The following is an 18570-nucleotide window of genomic DNA, read 5'->3' on the forward strand; positions in this document are numbered from 1 at the left end:
TTAGTCCTGAAAGTCCTCTATTACTAAGTCCTGAAAGACCCTAGGGATGGTATGTCCAAAGTCGGACCTCTTCCCGTGGCTAATGCTGCAAGCTCTCGACGCCAAACATAACCTGCATACTGATTTTATGAAGATACTTACTTTCCTAAAGCAAAAATGTATTAGATGAAGACAGTTGAACAGATATTAATTGGTTCTATTTTATGTTGTACTTGGTTAGAGTTGTATTTGCTGTTAACTTATAAATTTGTATTGATTATCTATTAGTTGATTATTAGAGTCATAGGAGATACCAAATTCATCCATTGAATACATAGCTAAATAGGCATATTTTAGGTCACTAGAAAGAAACTTTGTTAAAATGTTATGAAGTTGATATGTGGCCTTTGGATGTCCCACACAGGCTCTCTTCTGATAGGCACAGGGTGGTGTGGCTCTGTGGTTTCAGATGTCACAGTCAGGGCCTCAGGACCATACTCTAGAGTGACATCGGTGCCCTGCGGGACACAGGAACAGTCTCGGACCTCTCTCATGAGCAGACCATCGGGGTTGGTAGCTTGTATCCATGTCTATGTGCTCTATCGTTGGGGGCATCTGTCTTCTTTTTTGGGAAGACATAGTAAGCTCAACAGTCTCTAGTCACATAGGAAATTGGTGAGAAATCACATTTAATGCAGTTTGGAAACCTGCAAGTTGTGTATTCACATAATGACGTTTGGGGTCATGGGTCATGGGGGTGGTTAGCTGGGAGCTTGCGTCCAGCCCTCGCTGTTGTGATCAAGACTCGGCCTTGGCTTTGTTTTCCAGGGCCAGCCAGGGGACCAGGCTGCTCTCTTTGCTGCACAAGTACGGCCCGCCCCTCAGCCCCCCCAGTACCCAGGGCTGCAGCAAGCACAGGTACCCACATTGGCTTCACAGATGCTGTGAGGGGTGGGGCGGGGCGGGGGGCTTGGTCTCTTTATTTGAAGTGGGCAACCAAGTTAATAGGGTGTCAACTCCATGATGGGGTCTAGAACTTAATTACTCCTTCTGCTGATAGATTGTAAGTATGACATTTCAAAAGAAGCATTACCAGTGATTACTGAACAAGTCTCAGGACTAATGAATTTAGAGAACACACAACATTTTGGAAATTCTTGAATTGGAAACACAGATAAATCCAAACTTCTGTCAATGATGACTGTAGGTATTGAAATGCCAACGTACTTATGTTATAATATACAATGATGTAAGACATGATTGAATGTATCACATTCAAAGATAGCTTCAAAGAGGAGTCTGGTACAGCAGGAAGATACTGGCCTTGGAATCAGACCTTGGCAGGACCCTTGGCAGCCTCCTGGCTGTGTCACGCTGTGCAAGTCGCTCTGATCCCGGCTCCCTTCTCTGTGACGTCGAGGGGACACTGTGAGCGTTTAAGACAGCCCGTGGCACTGTGTGTGCTCTGCTGCCCCGGGCGCACGGCAGCTGCCCCACGGACTGGACTTGCCTCAATGTAATGTGGGCCTGGGGCTGTTTTCTTCTAATACTTTTGTTTTTCCTGTATCTGTATACTTTCACTCTGTACCCCACCCTCTACCCATAATCAGGAGCCGGGATGTCGGCAAGACAGCCCGGTGGGGCGAGGAGTTGATAGTGTGTCCACAGCTGCCAGGAGAGCCAGGGGGGCCTTCCCGGGCACTGAGCCCCACAGCATGGCTCCATCCGAGCTGCCTGCTGGAAGCCCCTTATCCATTATTGCTCCGTCTTCCAGGTCAGAGCCCACTGCCCGACCTTAAAATGTGTGCTCTGAGGGTTTGCACGGCAGTCCTGTTGGACTGTAATCACCATTCTCGTCTCGGAAGTACAGACGGTGACCCAGCAGGACCTCAGGGTGTTCGTTTACACTAGATACCAAGATTTAGAGACACAGTCACGTGGGCGTGAATAATGCGTAGGGGACTAAGAGTCAGACGATTGGTCCCGCGCTGAAATGGGTTACAGTCCAACCAGGACTGACGGGCTTTGAGTAGTCATCAGTTACATCCTTACTCTGGGAAGGTTGGAATTATTTTATTTGGGTTTTTTTTTATAACTCGTAGTTGCTGCAGGCACATTCATCAGATTCAAGGGGGTGTAGTCACATGTGAGGAAAGTGTACGCCATTGTTTTCACTTACATGAGCAGGGGGTAGCTTTTCTGAGTAATTCTGAGAATGACGTAATGACAGTTGGGACCTCTGGACGCTGATGGTGTCTGTTCATAAAAGGTACAGACCCTTGACTCTAGAAATCACGCTGTGTTTCAGAATGAGCACCTGACCCTTAAAACTCATCTCTTAACCGAATGAGGCTTCTTTTTTTAATGTGTTTTTTTTTTCAGTTGCGTTTTCTGGTACATCATTCTATAACCAGTCCCTGTAGCTCTCTGCCTCCATGGCTGACCTCTTCATAACTTACGTTGTGAGCATATCTGAGAGTGGTGGGCTTCAGGGGGCTCCTGCTGGTTTGTTCATCCCCCGTGTGCCTTAGCAGTAGAGAGCGTGGTGGATGAAAACATTTCCTCTGTTCCTTGTGCCCGCCCGCAGACCATGCCCCAGGGCTACACGATGTACGGCGCACAGATGCCGCTGCAGCAGAGCCCGCAGCAGCCGGCCGGCGGCGTGGTCCTGTCCCCCAGCTACAGCTCCAGGGCCCACGCGGCCGCGCACTCCAGCCCCGCGCTCGTGGAGCGGCTCCGGCAGATGCAGCAGCCACCGAGCGGCTACGTGCAGCAGCAGGCGTCGGCGTACCTGCAGCCCTTGACCGGCTCTCAGAGGTGACCCGCTAGACACTGTTCTTGGTGACGCTCCTTCCGGGCGTGCCACTTTGTGTTGTTTTCCTGGACTTGCATATCCACGGGTGATTTGCATCAGGTCATCTTATTTTTAGGAGCACCGAGATAGAGATTTTTTTTTTATTATTAAGTGAGAGGCAGGGAGGCAGAGAGACAGACTCTCGCATGCGCCCTAACCAGATCCACCCAGCAAGCCCCCTATGAGGTGATGCTCTGCCCATCTTGGGCCGTTGCTCTGCAACGGAGCTATTTTAGTGCCTGAGGTGAGACCATGGTACCATCCTAGGCACCCAGGGCCAACTAGCTCGAATGAGCCATGGCTGCAGGAGGGGGGAGGTAGAGAGAGAGAAAGGGAAGGGAGAAGGTGGAGAAGCAGATGAGCCCTTCTCCTCTGTGCCGTGGCCAGGAGTCAAACACGGAACTTCCACACATTGGGCCAAAGCTCTACCGCTAAGCCAACTGGCCAGAACCCCTGATAGAGATTCAAAATGAGCAATTGGCCATCTTGTTTTTTTCATTCAGGGGCCCTCTAATTTGATTCACATCTTCCACAGTATGGGTGTAATATATTTAGATGATGTCACTACATTAGTTCTAGTGTGCTTTCTTTTCCCCTCTTTTCAAAAAGGTTTTTTGACTAAAAATGTTTAAATAAAAAAAAAATGTTGCTGTGGTCAAATGGCTCAGTTGGTTAGAGTATCATCCCAAAGCCCAGAGCTTGCAGGCTCAGCCCCCGGTCACGGCAGCAGCTCGAGTTCCTGTCGCTCTCCATCCCTCTCTCGCTAAAATCGATAAAGAAAAATTGAAAAGTAAAAATGTTGAAGCAGTGCCTTACTAGAATATGTTGATCAAAGCCAGAAAGTTGATGATCACAGTTGTGCACGGTGCCTGTCAGACTTTTGTGAAACCTTCATTTTTACCTTTCTCCCGTCAGGGATGGTTGGCAAAGCTGGGTTGTGAAAGACGTATTTTCAGTTCTTGCTTCGATCAGACAGACAGACCCCTTAGGCGTATTGGAGAACTTCGCTGTCCATTATGGTAGCCATCAGCCGCATGTGGCTATGTAATTTTAGACCAAGTTAAATTAAAAACTTAGTTCCTCAGTCCAGTGGCCCGTAGCCAGGGGGGCCAGCCTCGGAGATGTGTGACCAGTATAACCACACAGCTTGCCATGTTAGAAGGGCCCACATTTGATTTAATACTCTGTTGTCACCCTCTTGAACTTCTAATCTTTTTGATTGATTGATTTTTAGAGAGAGGGAGAGAGAAGGACTCATTTGTCATTCTACTTAGCTGCGCGTTCATTGGTTGCTTCCCATTTGTGCCCTGACCAGGGATCGAACCCGGATCCTTGGTGTTTCGGGACGATGCTCTGACTGAGCTAACTGGTGAGGGGCAAAATTCTAATTTTTGATCAGGAAGACTTGCAGTTTTACTTTGCACTGAGACCTAAAAACCATACAGCTCATCCTGGTGGCTGGTGGCTGGTGGACAGTGCAGGTCTAGACCAGTTCAGTCCTCCTGGAAAGTTCTGTGGGGTGGCGCTGATCTGGAAGAACTAAGTTTTGTGGAGAACTATGTGGGATATTGGAGAGCAGCTTCGCATTATGGTTGCATGACAACTCCAAGTAATCACGGTTTGGAAAGTTGGCAAAGATATTAGCAGCACATTTGGGAAAATAAAATTGGAAAACATGCCTTCTATTCAGTATTTTTCTAATAACTGGCCGCATTGCCTATTGCCCAGTAATTGGAACTTTAAAGCCCAAGAATCCTGGATTTGAATCCTGCCTGTGCCACTTGCCGTCTGAGCGCCTTTGGTACATCATTTCTCTAGCTCTCCGCTGAGTCGGTTCTAGAGGGGGCAGGACGAGAGCCCTGATCTCAGAGGGCTGCCATGGTGACATCACACCTTTCAGACTTCTGCCACACTGCCTACTCCGGAACTAGGCTCAGTTCATGCCACTTAGTACCAAAAACTGTTAAGTTTTTTAAAAAGTAAATTATACATGATTGCAGTTTTTTCTTAAGTGGTAAGCATGCTTGTTTGTTTTATTCCCAAATGATCCCATCTGTTCCTGGGAATCCAAATTATCTTGATCACTGGCCTTTGTTGCATCTGAATTGTACAAGTAATTGTTGAACAGTCATTTCTCCTTTGGTCCGTGCCATGTGCTTGCTCGTGGCACCAATGACAACCTGGCGGCCTGCTTGGGTCTGAGACGAGGTGTGTTCTTCTCTCCCAGGCTGAACCATCAGTCCCTTCAGCAGAGCCCTCTGATAGGCGGAGGGGTCGACACCGTCCTGACTCCCGTGCACCCGAACCTGCCTTCCGTGCCGCTGCCCCAGGACCCGATGAGGCCCCGACAGCCACAGGTGCGACAGCCGCAGAGGCCCCCGCAGGTACCGGGCCGGGAGGTGAGGTCGCCACGCGGCAGGCCCTCGGCTGTCCTGAGAAATCACAGGCACGTCCGGCTTGCATTGCCGAGTCCCAGGAACCCTTGCGTATCTGACAGCAGGACTGAAGGTGGTGTGATTCCGTGTCCGCCTGGCCGGGGTTTCCCTCCCTCTGGGCACCCGGCAGGCGGAGGGTCCCTCCCCATCACCCAGGTTCACAGTAGCCCGATGCCTCGTTTCGGTACTGTAAGCCTCAGCTCGCTCCGTCACTATGGAACTAGAGGTCATGCAATTTGAATTTCTTAACGTGTGTTTCAAAAACAAAAACAAACAAAAAAAGCTGTCTGGAGCTTTCATCAGATTTCTAGAGGGGTCTGTCATCCAAAGAAGTTTCTGGAGCGCCTCTGGGCTGTGCGAAGTTGCTGGCAGCATCTAAGTAGACTATCGCGAAGGGATAGTTCATCTGGACTCGGACAGAATCAGGAGAGCTAGCCTTTAATTATAGGAAAAGAACGCGAGTCTTCTAGCAACAGGGTCCCTCCCCTCGGGACATTCTCGTCCTGTGTCGCTGGGTGGGAGACCGCCTGATGAGTCTGTCCAGTGTCCTCGAGTCTGACCAGCAGTCCAGCAGCCTGAGGTGATTGTCATTGTGTATTTTACCGAGAGAGAAACAAGCACCAGAGAATGGGACTCTCGCGGAGCCAGAGTCCCGCGGGGTGTCCTCTCGGCGTGAGGTCAGCGAGGAAGAAAGCCTGCCCAGCGGAAAGGGGCGGAGACCCTGCCCGGCTCAGTCGGGGACTGAGCATTCACGTTTCCCTCGGCTTAGAAGTTTATCTTTTCAAATAACTGAGAAAAGTTATTACATTATTATTTACTACTTTCTATCTTACATTGGGGTTTTTTCTTTATTTTTTAAGACTGCAAATTTTGAGAACCTTTCTTATTAAGCTGATAGGCACTTTTGACCCCAATTAGCATAACACGTCCATCTAATAATTTTTTTTCATTAACAACACATTCCCTAGAGATAAGAAGTGATTGGCTTTCACATCAGGTTGAGGCTTAACTCCGTTCTCAGTGACCTCGTCCACAGAGGAACAGATGAATAACTATGAAGCTGGGTTGATTCCTTTTTCTTGGAAGAGTTCGCAGAGCACCGCATGGAAAACTGGCCCCGTATTGTAAGCACTGTGCTGCTAGCCCGGCTGGCAGTGTGCACGTGGGGAGAGACCCCGCCCAGGTCTCTGCGTGGGCTCCGCAGCCACGGGCCTTGTCGCTGAGGGGGAGGTGCCGTCTGGCAACAGCCGGTTACCGCCTTGCCCGAGAGGGGACAGATAGGTTGGAGGGTTGCATGCAGACCACGCTGGGAAAGGCAGAGGATGAGAAGTCTGGTGGGTTGTCACCAAGATGGAAGTGTTGGGGCGAGGAGCTGGCAAGGTCGTTGAGACAGACCACCTATTCGTGTTTTCCTGTGTTCTCTCTGTTTCTTCGGTGACTTGGAAGTGTTTTCCGGGAATTAGGTATCTGAGCTGACTTTATCACAGACACATTTTATGATATTCTCATAAATTATGCCAGAACTTCCCATGTCCACAGCTTACCTGTTTTTTTTAAAGAAAAAAAAATTGAATCTCCAAGAGTTCTTCAAGACCTCCCCTTCTTCCACTCTTTCCTCCTCCTCTGTCTTCATTTCCATGTTTATCTTCCTTAAAAACAGTCCTCATCTCCAGGAGTTGACCCAGCTGTCACAGGGCTTGGGGAGCTAGCTCCTGAGCCATGTGTGTCTAACCGGGTGGTAGAAGACGGGGTGAACTGTGTGCAGGGGCCATGGCGTGAAGCGAGTAACGCAGCAGATACCGAGGCTGTCCCGGCAGGGGACATGGCGTGAAGGGAGTAACGCAGCAGATACCGGGGCTGTCCCGGCAGGGGACACGGCGAGAAGGGAGTAACGCAGCGGATACCGAGGCTGTCCCGGCAGGGGACACGGCGAGAAGGGAGTAACGCAGCAGATACCGAGGCTGTCCCGACAGGGGACATGGCGTGAAGCGAGTAACGCAGCAGATACCGGGGCTGTCCCGGCAGGGGACACGGTGTGAAGGGAGTAACGCAGCAGATACCGAGGCTGTCCCGACAGGGGACATGGCGTGAAGCAAGTAACGCAGCAGATACCGAGGCTGTCCCGGCAGGGGACATGGCGTGAAGGGAGTAACGCAGCAGATACCGAGGCTGTCCCGACAGGGGACACGGCGAGAAGGGAATAACGCAGCGGATACCGAGGCTGTCCCGGCAGGGGACACGGTGTGAAGGGAGTAACGCAGCAGATACCGAGGCTGTCCCGACAGGGGACACGGCGAGAAGGGAATAACGCAGCAGATACCGAGGCTGTCCCGACAGGGGACACGGCGAGAAGGGAGTAACGCAGCAGATACCAAGGCTGTCCCGGCAGGGGACACGGCGAGAAGGGAGTAACGCAGCAGATACCGAGGCTGTCCCGGCAGGGGACACGGTGTGAAGGGAGTAACGCAGCAGATACCGAGGCTGTCCCGGCAGGGGACACGGCGAGAAGGGAGTAACGCAGCGGATACCGAGGCTGTCCCGGCAGGGGACACGGCGTGAAGGGAGTAACGCAGCAGATACCGGGGCTGTCCCGGCAGGGGACACGGCGTGAAGGGAGTAACGCAGCAGATACCGGGGCTGTCCCGGCAGGGGACACGGCGTGAAGCGAGTAACGCAGCAGATACCGGGGCTGTCCCGGCAGGGGACACGGCGTGAAGGGAGTAACGCAGCAGATACCGGGGCTGTCCCGGCAGGGGACACGGCGTGAAGCGAGTAACGCAGCAGATACCGAGGCTGTCCCGGCAGGGGACGTGGCGTGAAGGGAGTAACGCAGCAGATACCGGGGCTGTCCCGGCAGGGGACACGGTGTGAAGGGAGTAACGCAGCGGATACCGGGGCTGTCCCGGCAGGGAACACGGTGTGAAGGGAATAACGCAGCGGATACCGAGGCCGCTCCGGCAGGGGCCATGGCGAGAAGGGAGTAACGCAGCGGATACCGAGGCTGTCCCGGGGCGGGGCGGGGCGGCGCGGGCCACGTGGGCCAGGAGTGCTGGGACGCCCAAGGAGAGGACGAGGTCCCTGGGGTCAGAGCGGTCCAGGAAGGCGCACGGCCGGCAGGGTTAGGCCTTGCCCTTGAAACAGCAACAATGTTTGGCAAGGCAGCAACAGAGGAGCCATTGTCTATTCTTTCTGTCACAACAACGTAATTCAGCACAAGGCGGCTGGGCAGAGGAGGCTGGGATGTGAAGCCCCTCTGCTTGAGTATGTAATCCTCTCTCTTTCTTTCCAGATGCAGCAGGCCCCCCAGCCGCAGCCGTCCGCGCAGCCCCCGAGTCAGACCCTCAGTCTGCAGACAGTGCAGCCGCAGCAGCCTCTGGTAAGGCCGCCGCTCTGGAGCCGGACACGGGGCCCCTGTCCTTCCCGTCTGTCTTATTTCCCATGCCTCAGAGTATCGTTACAAATTAAAATAGCCCGAGGACACCCTAGCGGTCTCCCCAGCACTGATCGGAGTGGGACTGCATTGACGTCGTGTTCAATAAGTTAGTTTTTATAGAAAGCTATAAGGAAATATCTAGGGTTCAGTAGGTTGTACCATTTTTCGTCTTCAAGTTTTTCCAGACATCCCTACGGACTAAAATATTTATATTCAGACACAAAGAGGTTTTTTTATTTCTAAATAATGTTAAAATAATTTACTATAGCTATGTAAAGAAGATGATCTCACTTGGAATTTTTAGTATAATCACAAAAAGAAAAACATGAGAGCACTTTCTGAAATATTATTTTTCTGGATGTAAAAGAACTACTGGTTTCACTGTCTGTTCCTCTCTCTGACTCTCTCTGTCTCTGTCAAAAAAAGAAAAAGAAATACTGGTTCCAGCATGTGCTACCAGAACTTTCAGGTAATTCATAGCTGTGTAGTTTACTTCTCTAGCTTTGTAAACCAGATTTTGAAATGAGGTGTGCATAGCAGCATCAGTGAACATTTTCCAAACCTCAGTAATTTGCTATACTTTTACAGATGCCATATACCTGCTTTTTTATTGACCTACTATTTTTCTTTAAATCGCTCCTTTTTCTATTTATTTATTTATTTATTTATTAATTAAGTTATTTTCTTTTCTTTTCCAAGTAAGAGGAGGGTAGATAGACAGACAGACTCCCTGATGCACCCCAACCAGGATCCACCTGACAACCCCTGTCTGGGGCCAATGCTCTGCCCATCTGGGGCCATGCTTACAAACAAGCTATTTTTAGCACCTGAGGCAGAGGCTCCAAGGAGCCCTCCTCAGTGCCCTGGTCCGATGCCCTGGAACCAATCAAGTCATGGCTGCAGGAAGGGATGAGAGGGATTGAGAGAGAGGGGAGGGGGTGAGGGAGGGGTGCAGAAGCTAACGGTAGCTTCTCCTGTGTGCTCTGAACAGGAATCAAACCCAGGATATCCACACACCGGCCGACGCTCTACCACTGAGCCAACCAGCCAGGGCCCTCTTTTTCTATTTATGTAAATGTATTCTAAAAGGAAACATTTTATCATTACTGTCAGTGGTCACGTCATTTGCTCCATAGTGGAAATGCCTGTGAAAACCAACACTCTGAAGGCAGTTGAGCAACGTGAGTTGCGTGCGTGAGGACTACCTAGGAGGAGCTGGCTGCCCGACACGCCTTACACTTTGAGAAACTGGTCTCTTTTCAGAATAGTATTTGAATGTGGATGGTTTCACGACTTGTAATACAGAAGGGACAGTATGGCCAGGGCTATAGTAAGTACATCAGGAGGGATCAGAGTCGAGTTAGGTGGTCAAGGTCTGATCACACACAAGGAGGACTGCTAAGGGGACATGGCCGACCGGATTAGTCTTTCTCTTTTACCCTTTATCCTTGATTATTAAACATTATTTTAGTTAGTTTATAATATAGCCCTGACTAGATAGCTCGGTTGGTCAGAGCATGGTCCTGACATGCAAAGGTTCAGGTTCGATCCCTGGTGAGGACACATATAGAAACAGATCGATGTTTCTGTCTCTCCCTCCTACTTCCTCTCTCTCTAAAATTAATAACTTTTAAAAATAATAATGTAATATGTGGGATATGTATAAAATCTTAAGGATATAAAATTATTTTTATTCTTAATCATGGTACATAAACATGAATATTAATATCAGGTACCTGAAATACATAGTTATTTTGTATATTAAAAATATATTTGATCGATCACAAAGTTAAATTTATAGGGCTAGGGAGGATTTCTCTTTAAACTGAATGATAATTTGAAGTAGAGAGAGGATCAGGTTATGCAGAATTTAGAGGAGACTGTCCACACTAGAATTAAAGCATATTTCAGAAAATTTTATATCTTTTTACTCATCTAATAGTTTCATAAATAATAAATTTATTGTGTAAGAAAAATAGATGTCAAACTTGTTCAATTTTGACTTCTAAGAGAGTGTTGGTGCTTTCAGTGTTTTCAGTGCGATAAGTGGTATTTCACTTACTAGCTACAATGTTTCTATCCCAGGGATTCAGCCCGTTGCTAGAGCGCAGTAAACGAATTTCCCTGTTGTGCTAGTAGGAGAGAAATTCTGGAGAAACAAACATTCCATTTCAGCATTCTTACTGAGAGTAAAATCCACAGTGGACTTCTTTCGGCTTTGTTGTTTAAGCTGCAGTTTCCTTTAAACGCTACCTTAAGGAGCACAATTCCCATTTTGACAGCACACTATATTGCTCTAGGCAGCAATCATTTTAAGGAAGGCAGAAATACTGGACATGGTTTAAGTCTGAGGGTGGCTAGGGAATCTGACCTATCACTCAGGGCTGTAGATTTCGGGTCCTTTAGGATAAGAAGTTAGGAGGATGTCAGTGATCTTGTTTTTAATATCAGTATAATTCGTTTTTTAAGTACCCTTTCATTCTGCACATACTTAGGTGACCAGTGCCGTCTGCAGGATTGTGAGGTCCGGGCCCTGTGAGGTTGGGGCTCTGTATTGCTAGCACTCTGCTGTTCCCTGCTCGACCAGCGCACTGGCTCTTGAGCATTTAGATTATTGCCAATTTTTTAAAAATTTTATTTAGAAAATTACATTTAATGGGGTGACATTGATCATCAAGAGTACATAAATGGCATTTCTAGGGTTATTAATATATGTTCTGTTCCTCTTTTTTTTTTATTTTGCCTTCTCACAATAAAAGAAAATAGAAGTATATAAGTGTAAGGAGAAAAAGTTATCTCTCAGTGTCTATCTTTAGAACAATAGCACAAAGCCTCAGCAGTATGAGGGAAGTCTTTTCTATTTCCTTTTATCATATGGTATTGTTCTTTGCGAGTCCCGTGCCTTGTAAATGCCCGCATTACTTTTTTACTATACACACCTCCAGCATCCCCAGTGCTCGTCACTGGCCGTTCGGCGCCTCTGCGCAGGCCCGTTCCCTCGCAGAGGCGGAGCGGGGGGCTGGCTGTGGAAGGAAGCCAGGTCTGACTCATCTCGGGTTCTGACTCACGCAGTCTCAGGGAGAAGTGGTGGCAGGAAAGGAACACGGCCACCACCCTCCCCGTGACTTGCCCTGCCACTATCTGGTGACATCCTCAATTTAATTCAACCAGTGCTTATTCAGTATGACCCGTGGCCGCCAACTCTCACCGGAAGTCACGGAGCACACCAGTGAGGTGCCAGGCACGCCGCCTGTGCCCAGGTGGCTTAGAGCAGCACCATGAGTGAAAAGTAGCGGAAGAGCGAGGGAGGTTGGATTCGTTGGCTAAGGCTGCTATAAACGAGTGCCACACACTGGGTGGCCTCAGCGGCAGAAATGTGCTCTCGGTCTGGAGGCTGGAAGTCCAAGACCAGAGGGTCAGCAGAGTTGGTTCTGTTTGAGGGCTGGGACAGAGAAACGGGTCCTGTGCCTCTCCTCTAGCATCTGGTGGCTTACTGACAGTCTGGGACATCCGTTGGCTTCCAGAAGCATCACCCCGATCTCCGCCTTCTTCTCGTGGTGCGCTCACTACAAAGGTGTTTGTGCTGGAATCCCCCTCTGTTACAAGGACACCGGTCCCATTGGATCGAATCTTGCCTTAACAGCCTCTTTTTAACTGGATTACTTCTGTAAAGATCTTGTCTCCAAACGAGGTCATTCTGAGGTGCTGAGGGTTAAGGACGCTGCCCTGACTTTTGGAGGGAGATATAAATAATTCAGCCCACACCAGGTCAAGAAGTGCGAGGGTGTTCGATGCCGTGAACCTCCGGAGGCATCAGGGCTCATTCGCTGCTTGTTGCTTGTTGACGGCTCCCTTGTCCACTGCTCTTGTTGACAAGAGCTGCTGGGACAGGTGGGACAGGTGGGACAGTGGTCGTGAGCACTCATGTAGGCAGGCTGGTCACTGCTGTAAGAGTGTACCTGGGAGGCAAAGCCGAGAGCAGAGTGGGCACCGTCTCAGGAAGGGTCGCCAGTGACCAGAGCAGGAAGGCGTCAGGGAAGCTCCTGCTCACACATGAAGTCCAGGGTTCGCTTCCGATCAGGCGGTGTTGTCGTTTGCTGACTTAAGTCACTTTCCTGTGAAAGACAAGTCTGGCAAGAGCGACGGTGCCTTTGTGGGAATACTGTGTTCGGCCCGTCTCATTTGGGCCCAAGTTATGGTCCTTGACGTGAAAGTTATTATTATTATTTTTTTGTATTTTCTGAAGCTGGAAATGGGGAGAGATGGTCAGACAGACTCCCGCATGCGCCCGACCGGGATCCACCCAGCACGCCCACCAGGGGCAACGCTCTGCCCACCAGGGGGCGATGCTCTGCCCCTCCGGGGCGTCGCTCTGCCGCGACCAGAGCCACTCTAGCGCCTGGGACAGAGGCCAAGGAGCCATCCCCAGCGCCCAGGCCATCTTTGCTCCAATGGAGCCTTGGCTGCGGGAGGGGAAGAGAGAGACAGAGAGGAAGGAGGGGGGGGTGGAAAAGCAAATGGGCGCTTCTCCTGTGTGCCCTGGCCGGGAATCGAACCCAGGTCCCCCACACGCCAGGCCGACGCTCTACCGCTGAGCCAACCAGCCAGGGCCGTGAAAGTTATTTTTAAAGCTTATAGGTTGTTATGATTAAATTAACGCTTGGCGAACTGTGTTCATGGGTCGTGTTTTTCTTTAAAGCTGCTTTCTACTTCTAAGAAAACGGTGTTGACCCCATCCTGCTGTGCCGTTTCCCCTCGTGGTGAACTTGGGTGTCCTGGGTGTGTGGCCTGAACAACACGCTAACAGAAAGCTTTAGGAAGCTGGCTGTTTAAAACGGACTCTTCCTTGGGTCAGCATCGCTGTGGACGGAATGTGTGTTGCACTCGGACAGCCGCCTTCGCATTTAGTCAGAGATGGCGTGTGAAACGCCGTGTGTCTTCCTCGAAAGCACGTTCCATTCAGACACTAAGAAGTTCTTCAGAACGCCTCTGGAACTGAGAATATTATTCTCCTTTTCAACTGAAAAAAAGGGGGGGTTTAGAGAAGTTTATTGAGCCACGTTGCCTTTCTGGGCTTGAATTTGGATTTTTTTTTTTCTTTTTGAAAGGAGATGTAATATTTATAGAAAGAAGTTGTGGAAGATATTCTCAGATTTTTGTTAAAGGGCAGATACATTATACCAGGAGTCTGGAACCTTTTTGGCTGAGAGAGCCATGAACGCCACATATTTAAAAATGTAATTCCGGGAGAGCCATACAACAACTCATGTACGTTACGTATTATCCAATAAAAATTTGGTGTTGTCCCGGAGGACAGCTGTGATTGGCTCCAGCCACCCGCAACCATGAACATGAGTGGTAGGAAATGAATCGATTGTAGTACATGAGAATGTTTTATATTTTTAACATTTTTTTATTAAAGATTTGTCTGCAAGCCAGATGCAGCCATCAAAAGAGCCACATCTGGTTCGTGAGCCATAGGTTCCTGACCCCTGCATTATACCTATATCTGTACATTTAAACTAAAAAACTGACAGTGTACAGATAAAAATAGAGTGCGTGCAAGTTACTCTTTAACTTGCAAGTAAAGACGGACTAAATACGCTGAAGTGCATGCCCGCTGGCGCCCGTCTGAGGTTGGCAAGCGCTGTGCTTTGTCGTGCAGTGGCAGCCAAGCCCTGCACAGCCCCTGCCCTTAGGAAGCTTGGGACCCACGTGCACCTGAACTGCTGCACCTGGTTGATAATAAAGGCACCGGCAAGGGGCTGCGGGCACAGGAGCCGTGCTTCGCTCCTCACGTGCCCGAGGGAGTAGCAGACACCCGGAGCCGACGGCTGAGGGCTGGCTGTGTTCTTAGGGAGGCGCAGGGCAGGATAAGACAGGAGGAAAGGTGTCCTGGGAGGATTGACATCTGCAGAGGCCCAGAGGTGGAGAGACCACGACCCACTCCTGCGTGGATCGAGTCCACTAAAGCCTGCGTCACACGTCAGCAGGGACAATTCAGCATACACAGATGGCGATGTTAGAAACCCTCGCAAACCTCAGCTGACCTGTTTATTGACCTATTTTGGTAAATTAAAAGTGGCAGCGCCCAGGCCCTGGCAGGTTGGCTTAGTGGTGGAGTGTCGGCCTGGCGTGCAGGAGTCCCGGGTTCGAATTCCAGCCAGGGCACACAGGAGAAGCACCCATCTGCTTCTCTACCCCTCCCCCTCTCCTTCCTCTGTCTCTCTCTTCCCTTCCCGCAGCCGAGGCTCCATTGGAACAAAGTTGGCCCGAGTGCTGAGGATGGCTCTGTGGCCTCTGCCTCAGGCACTAGACTGGCTCTGGATGCAACGGAGCGATGCCCCAGATGGGCAGAGCATCGCCCCCTGGTGGGCACGCCGGCTGGATCCCAGCCAGGCGCATGCGAGAGTCAGTCTGCCTTCCTCCCCGTTTCCAACTTCAGAAAAATACAAAAATACAAAAAAAAAGTTGCAGCTTTCGTGACGGGTGATTCCAAAATCTAGCCAAGCATCAGATCACCTGCGGGAACCCTTTTAAAAATACAGATTTTTTTTTTCAGCACATTCGCCCCAGAAATTCTAATTCAGGAAGTCTGGGGAGGAGCCTAGGAGGACGCTGGCCACTCTTTACATCTCCCTGATGATCTGCGCTTCCTCAGCCATGGACAGGGTCCAGCTTTTTGCAGGAGATGTTCTGGGCCTTCATTTGAAATGCTCAGCAGTGAGGTTTCAGTGGGGAGCTGGTAGCACCCCTTTCTTCCCTCGGAGTAGGTGTTCCAGGGCCCGAGGAAATTGCATGTGTAGTCATCTCTCTTTTCTGGGTGCGGAGAGAGGGACAGGAACGTCGAGCTGCCCCTGTACAGGCTCTGATGGAGGAATCGAACCAACCACCTCCGTGCTTTGGGACAATACTCCAGCCAGCCGGATTCCAGCCAGGGCTTAATTTTTATTGATTTTTAGGGGGAGCGGGAGGGTGAAGGAAGCATTCATTTGTTGCTCCGCGCAGTCGTGCACTCTTTGGCTGCTCCCCGTGCGCCCTGCCCGGCAGCAGAACCCACAACCTCGTCCTTTCGGAACGACGCGCTCAACCGCCTGCGCTGACCGGCCCGGGCGCGCATGCGCAGCCTCCCGCCTGCACCTCATGCACTGTGCAAACCGAAGCCAAACTGAGCGGCTGGGCGTTGGGAGGAGCGCGTGGAAAGGCCACCGCCGAGAGCACCGTAGAGTCGCTCCAGCCCACGGATCTCCTCAGGGGAGACCCAAGTTCTTGACCTCAAAAGCCCTTCACATTCAGAAGCTGTGGACCCAGAGGGCTTCTGTGTGTCTATCCATATTTATTGCATTAGAAATTAAAACAAATGTTAAACATCTTTGGTAATTCTAAAATAAACTCATTACCTATGAACAGGAACGACGATTTTATGCAAAGTAGGTGTATATTTCAAAATAAAAAATTAGAATGAGATTGTTTTACCTTTTTGAGGCAGTTTGTTGCAATGTCACACATTATGTGTCCTTTGGGAAACTGCCTTTTATACTCATCCAAGAATGAGTGAAGAAAAGCAAATAATTTCTTAGTTTTGTAAAAGTGGTTTTGACCTGTGGCTCAACCGAGAGAACCTCGGGTCCCTCCAGGGATATTATCTGTGAAGGCCGCGGGCAGACCGCCCAGCACGGCCCGGCATCCACACGCACCGGGTGCCCACGTTCCTGCGCCCCGGTGTGCACGGCGCTGCCTGGCGCTGGCCACTGCCTCAGCTCCTCAGAGGAAAGCCCCTGAGAGGAGATCGGGACAGTGTTGCGTTCTAAGAATTGCTCGATTTGAAGCAGAGTTCAAATGAACACAGAGAAGGCAGCTGTTTGTCGAGTGAACAATGTTAAATGTTACGGCATTGTGTCCCATAATCGGCTGAGAATAGCCATCTTGGCAGGCGACCATTTGGAATCAGTGATCATGTCCAAATCAATCAATGTTCGGAAGCTAGCATTCCAAATAAGGAGAGCACTGGATTGTGGGCAGGGTCGTGGGCTCTGGACCCGGAAAGCTTGGTCTGAAGCTACAGGGATGATGGACAGGTGACAGCCCTCCGGGCTTCAGTCCCCGCCCACCTCTGTAAGCTGAGAGTGAGGGGGTTAGTGGTTCCTTATCTTCATTTCCAAAATTCAGGCGCCTGTGAAAATGGAAGCTTTGTGTACAACTCGTTGGATAGCTAAACCTGACCCGAGGAATGGGACACTGAAGCTGACTCAACGGACTCGAAGCTCTTTTTATTTATTTTACCAGATACGACTCTGCCTGTGTTTTGCGCCAAAGATGTAAATGTGTGATTGTGGCTACTGTCCTAGACCTCGCTTGGTCTGCATGTTACGAATGCTTCATAGTGAATCACGCAGGTACTGAATTGCAAAACACAAGCTTGGGCCCGGATTTTGTCTAAGAGCTTGAGGGTGGGAATTCCCATGTCGGGGTTGGAGGCGCTACTGTACACCTGGGGTGTCTAGAACACTGCCTGCCCATAGAGCCATATTAGCTCCTGTTAAATAAGTGGGATTTTATTTCCAAGGAAGCAGAGAAACCACTGAAAAAAAACCACCTCGTATTTTATGAACATTTTCATATCAGTGAAAGATGAATTTCTGTCGCCCCCCCCCCCACCTTCATTCTGGCAGTCAGGGGAGAAATGAGAGGCTACCCACTTCCTTCCGTGTACCAGGGAAATGGTAACTTGGGAGGGGCGGGACTGGCTTGTTGCCGGGCAGGTGTGGGAACCGGTGCCCATCAGTCAGTCATTCCTGCTCACTCTCTGCTGAGCAGCGGCTGCATGCCTGGTACTGCTGGGTACAAGGGCTGGGTGAACAGGTAAGCCCCAGCCTCCACCCCTCACCACTCCCAGGCTACTGGGAGGGAAACAGTTGAACCAGGTGCTGTGCCAAATATTCATCTCGAACAGAACCAACCCAGTAATGCCCTGTAAGCGGGGTTTGCCAGGTAAATTGAGCTTTAGGTAAACAATAATTCTAAAATTACGTGTGAAATGATTGCACGGGATGTACTTACACTACATGCGATGTTTGTCCTAGGCAATATTTGGGACATACTTAGAACCAAAAAAATGAAGGAAAAAAAGTGTTGTTTATCTGAACCTGACATTTAATTGGGTGGTCTCTATTTTCCTTTGCTGAGTCGGGCAACCTTAACGATAATCCTGGGCTATGTGCAGCCCTGTTGGCAAGCTCTAAGGAGGAAACACATGTTTCACTAATGTTGGGTAATTGAGTTTTTAAAGCAAGACCTGTGTTTAGCAGAGGTTACGGGCAGGGTTACAGACAGGGTTAAGGGAAGCCAGGGATGATGAAAGGCCGGAGGCCGGAGTGGTTACTACCCCAGGCTCTTTGGGGCAACAAGAGGGAAAGAAATGGACAGGAGCAGCCCCCTGCCCAGAGAGGCGGGTGTTCCTTCAGCAGAGACCCATTGTGAAGGAAACTGGCAAAACCCACAGAACGTGACTGCGCTTCCTCCCCACTCAGCCCCTGCCCTGCGGTCCCCAGGGAGTGCCCCTCGCCACCTAGAGGTCAGAGGCAAGGGGGACATCCTGGTGAGCAGGACTCTGGGGGGAGGGGGCACAGGGTCTGTGGGGGAGGGTGAGAAACAGTGGGAGGTGTCAGGACACTTCCTGTGTTGAGTCAGGAGCCAGGTGGAATGAGGAGGAGATGGAGAGAATGGAGCAAGGAAGGGAAGGAATGTGTGAGTCCGAAATTTGAAAGTGAAGGAGAAAGCGCAGCAGATGGTTTTCATCAGAAGTCATTTTGCTTCTCCCAGACAGTGTTTTCCCTCTGTAGGAAAACCAGCACATTCCTCGTAGCAAC

At 50.1% G+C, this 18570-nt stretch overlaps 1 protein-coding gene across 1 annotated transcript in view; it reads left to right on the top strand.

Moving 5' to 3' along the window:
* MED12L (mediator complex subunit 12L) overlaps positions 1-18570 on the top strand; it is a 356828-nt gene that overhangs the window by 333290 nt on the left and 4968 nt on the right. Inside the window, exons 40-43 of the mRNA XM_066241720.1 lie at positions 808-897; positions 2567-2796; positions 5061-5217; positions 8558-8644. Coding sequence (XP_066097817.1) covers positions 808-897; positions 2567-2796; positions 5061-5217; positions 8558-8644 — 564 coding nt within the window. The remainder of the gene's footprint in view (positions 1-807; positions 898-2566; positions 2797-5060; positions 5218-8557; positions 8645-18570) is intronic.

This window comes from Saccopteryx bilineata, chromosome 8 (assembly GCF_036850765.1).
Source record: "Saccopteryx bilineata isolate mSacBil1 chromosome 8, mSacBil1_pri_phased_curated, whole genome shotgun sequence".
In the NCBI taxonomy this organism is placed as follows: domain Eukaryota; kingdom Metazoa; phylum Chordata; class Mammalia; order Chiroptera; family Emballonuridae; genus Saccopteryx; species Saccopteryx bilineata.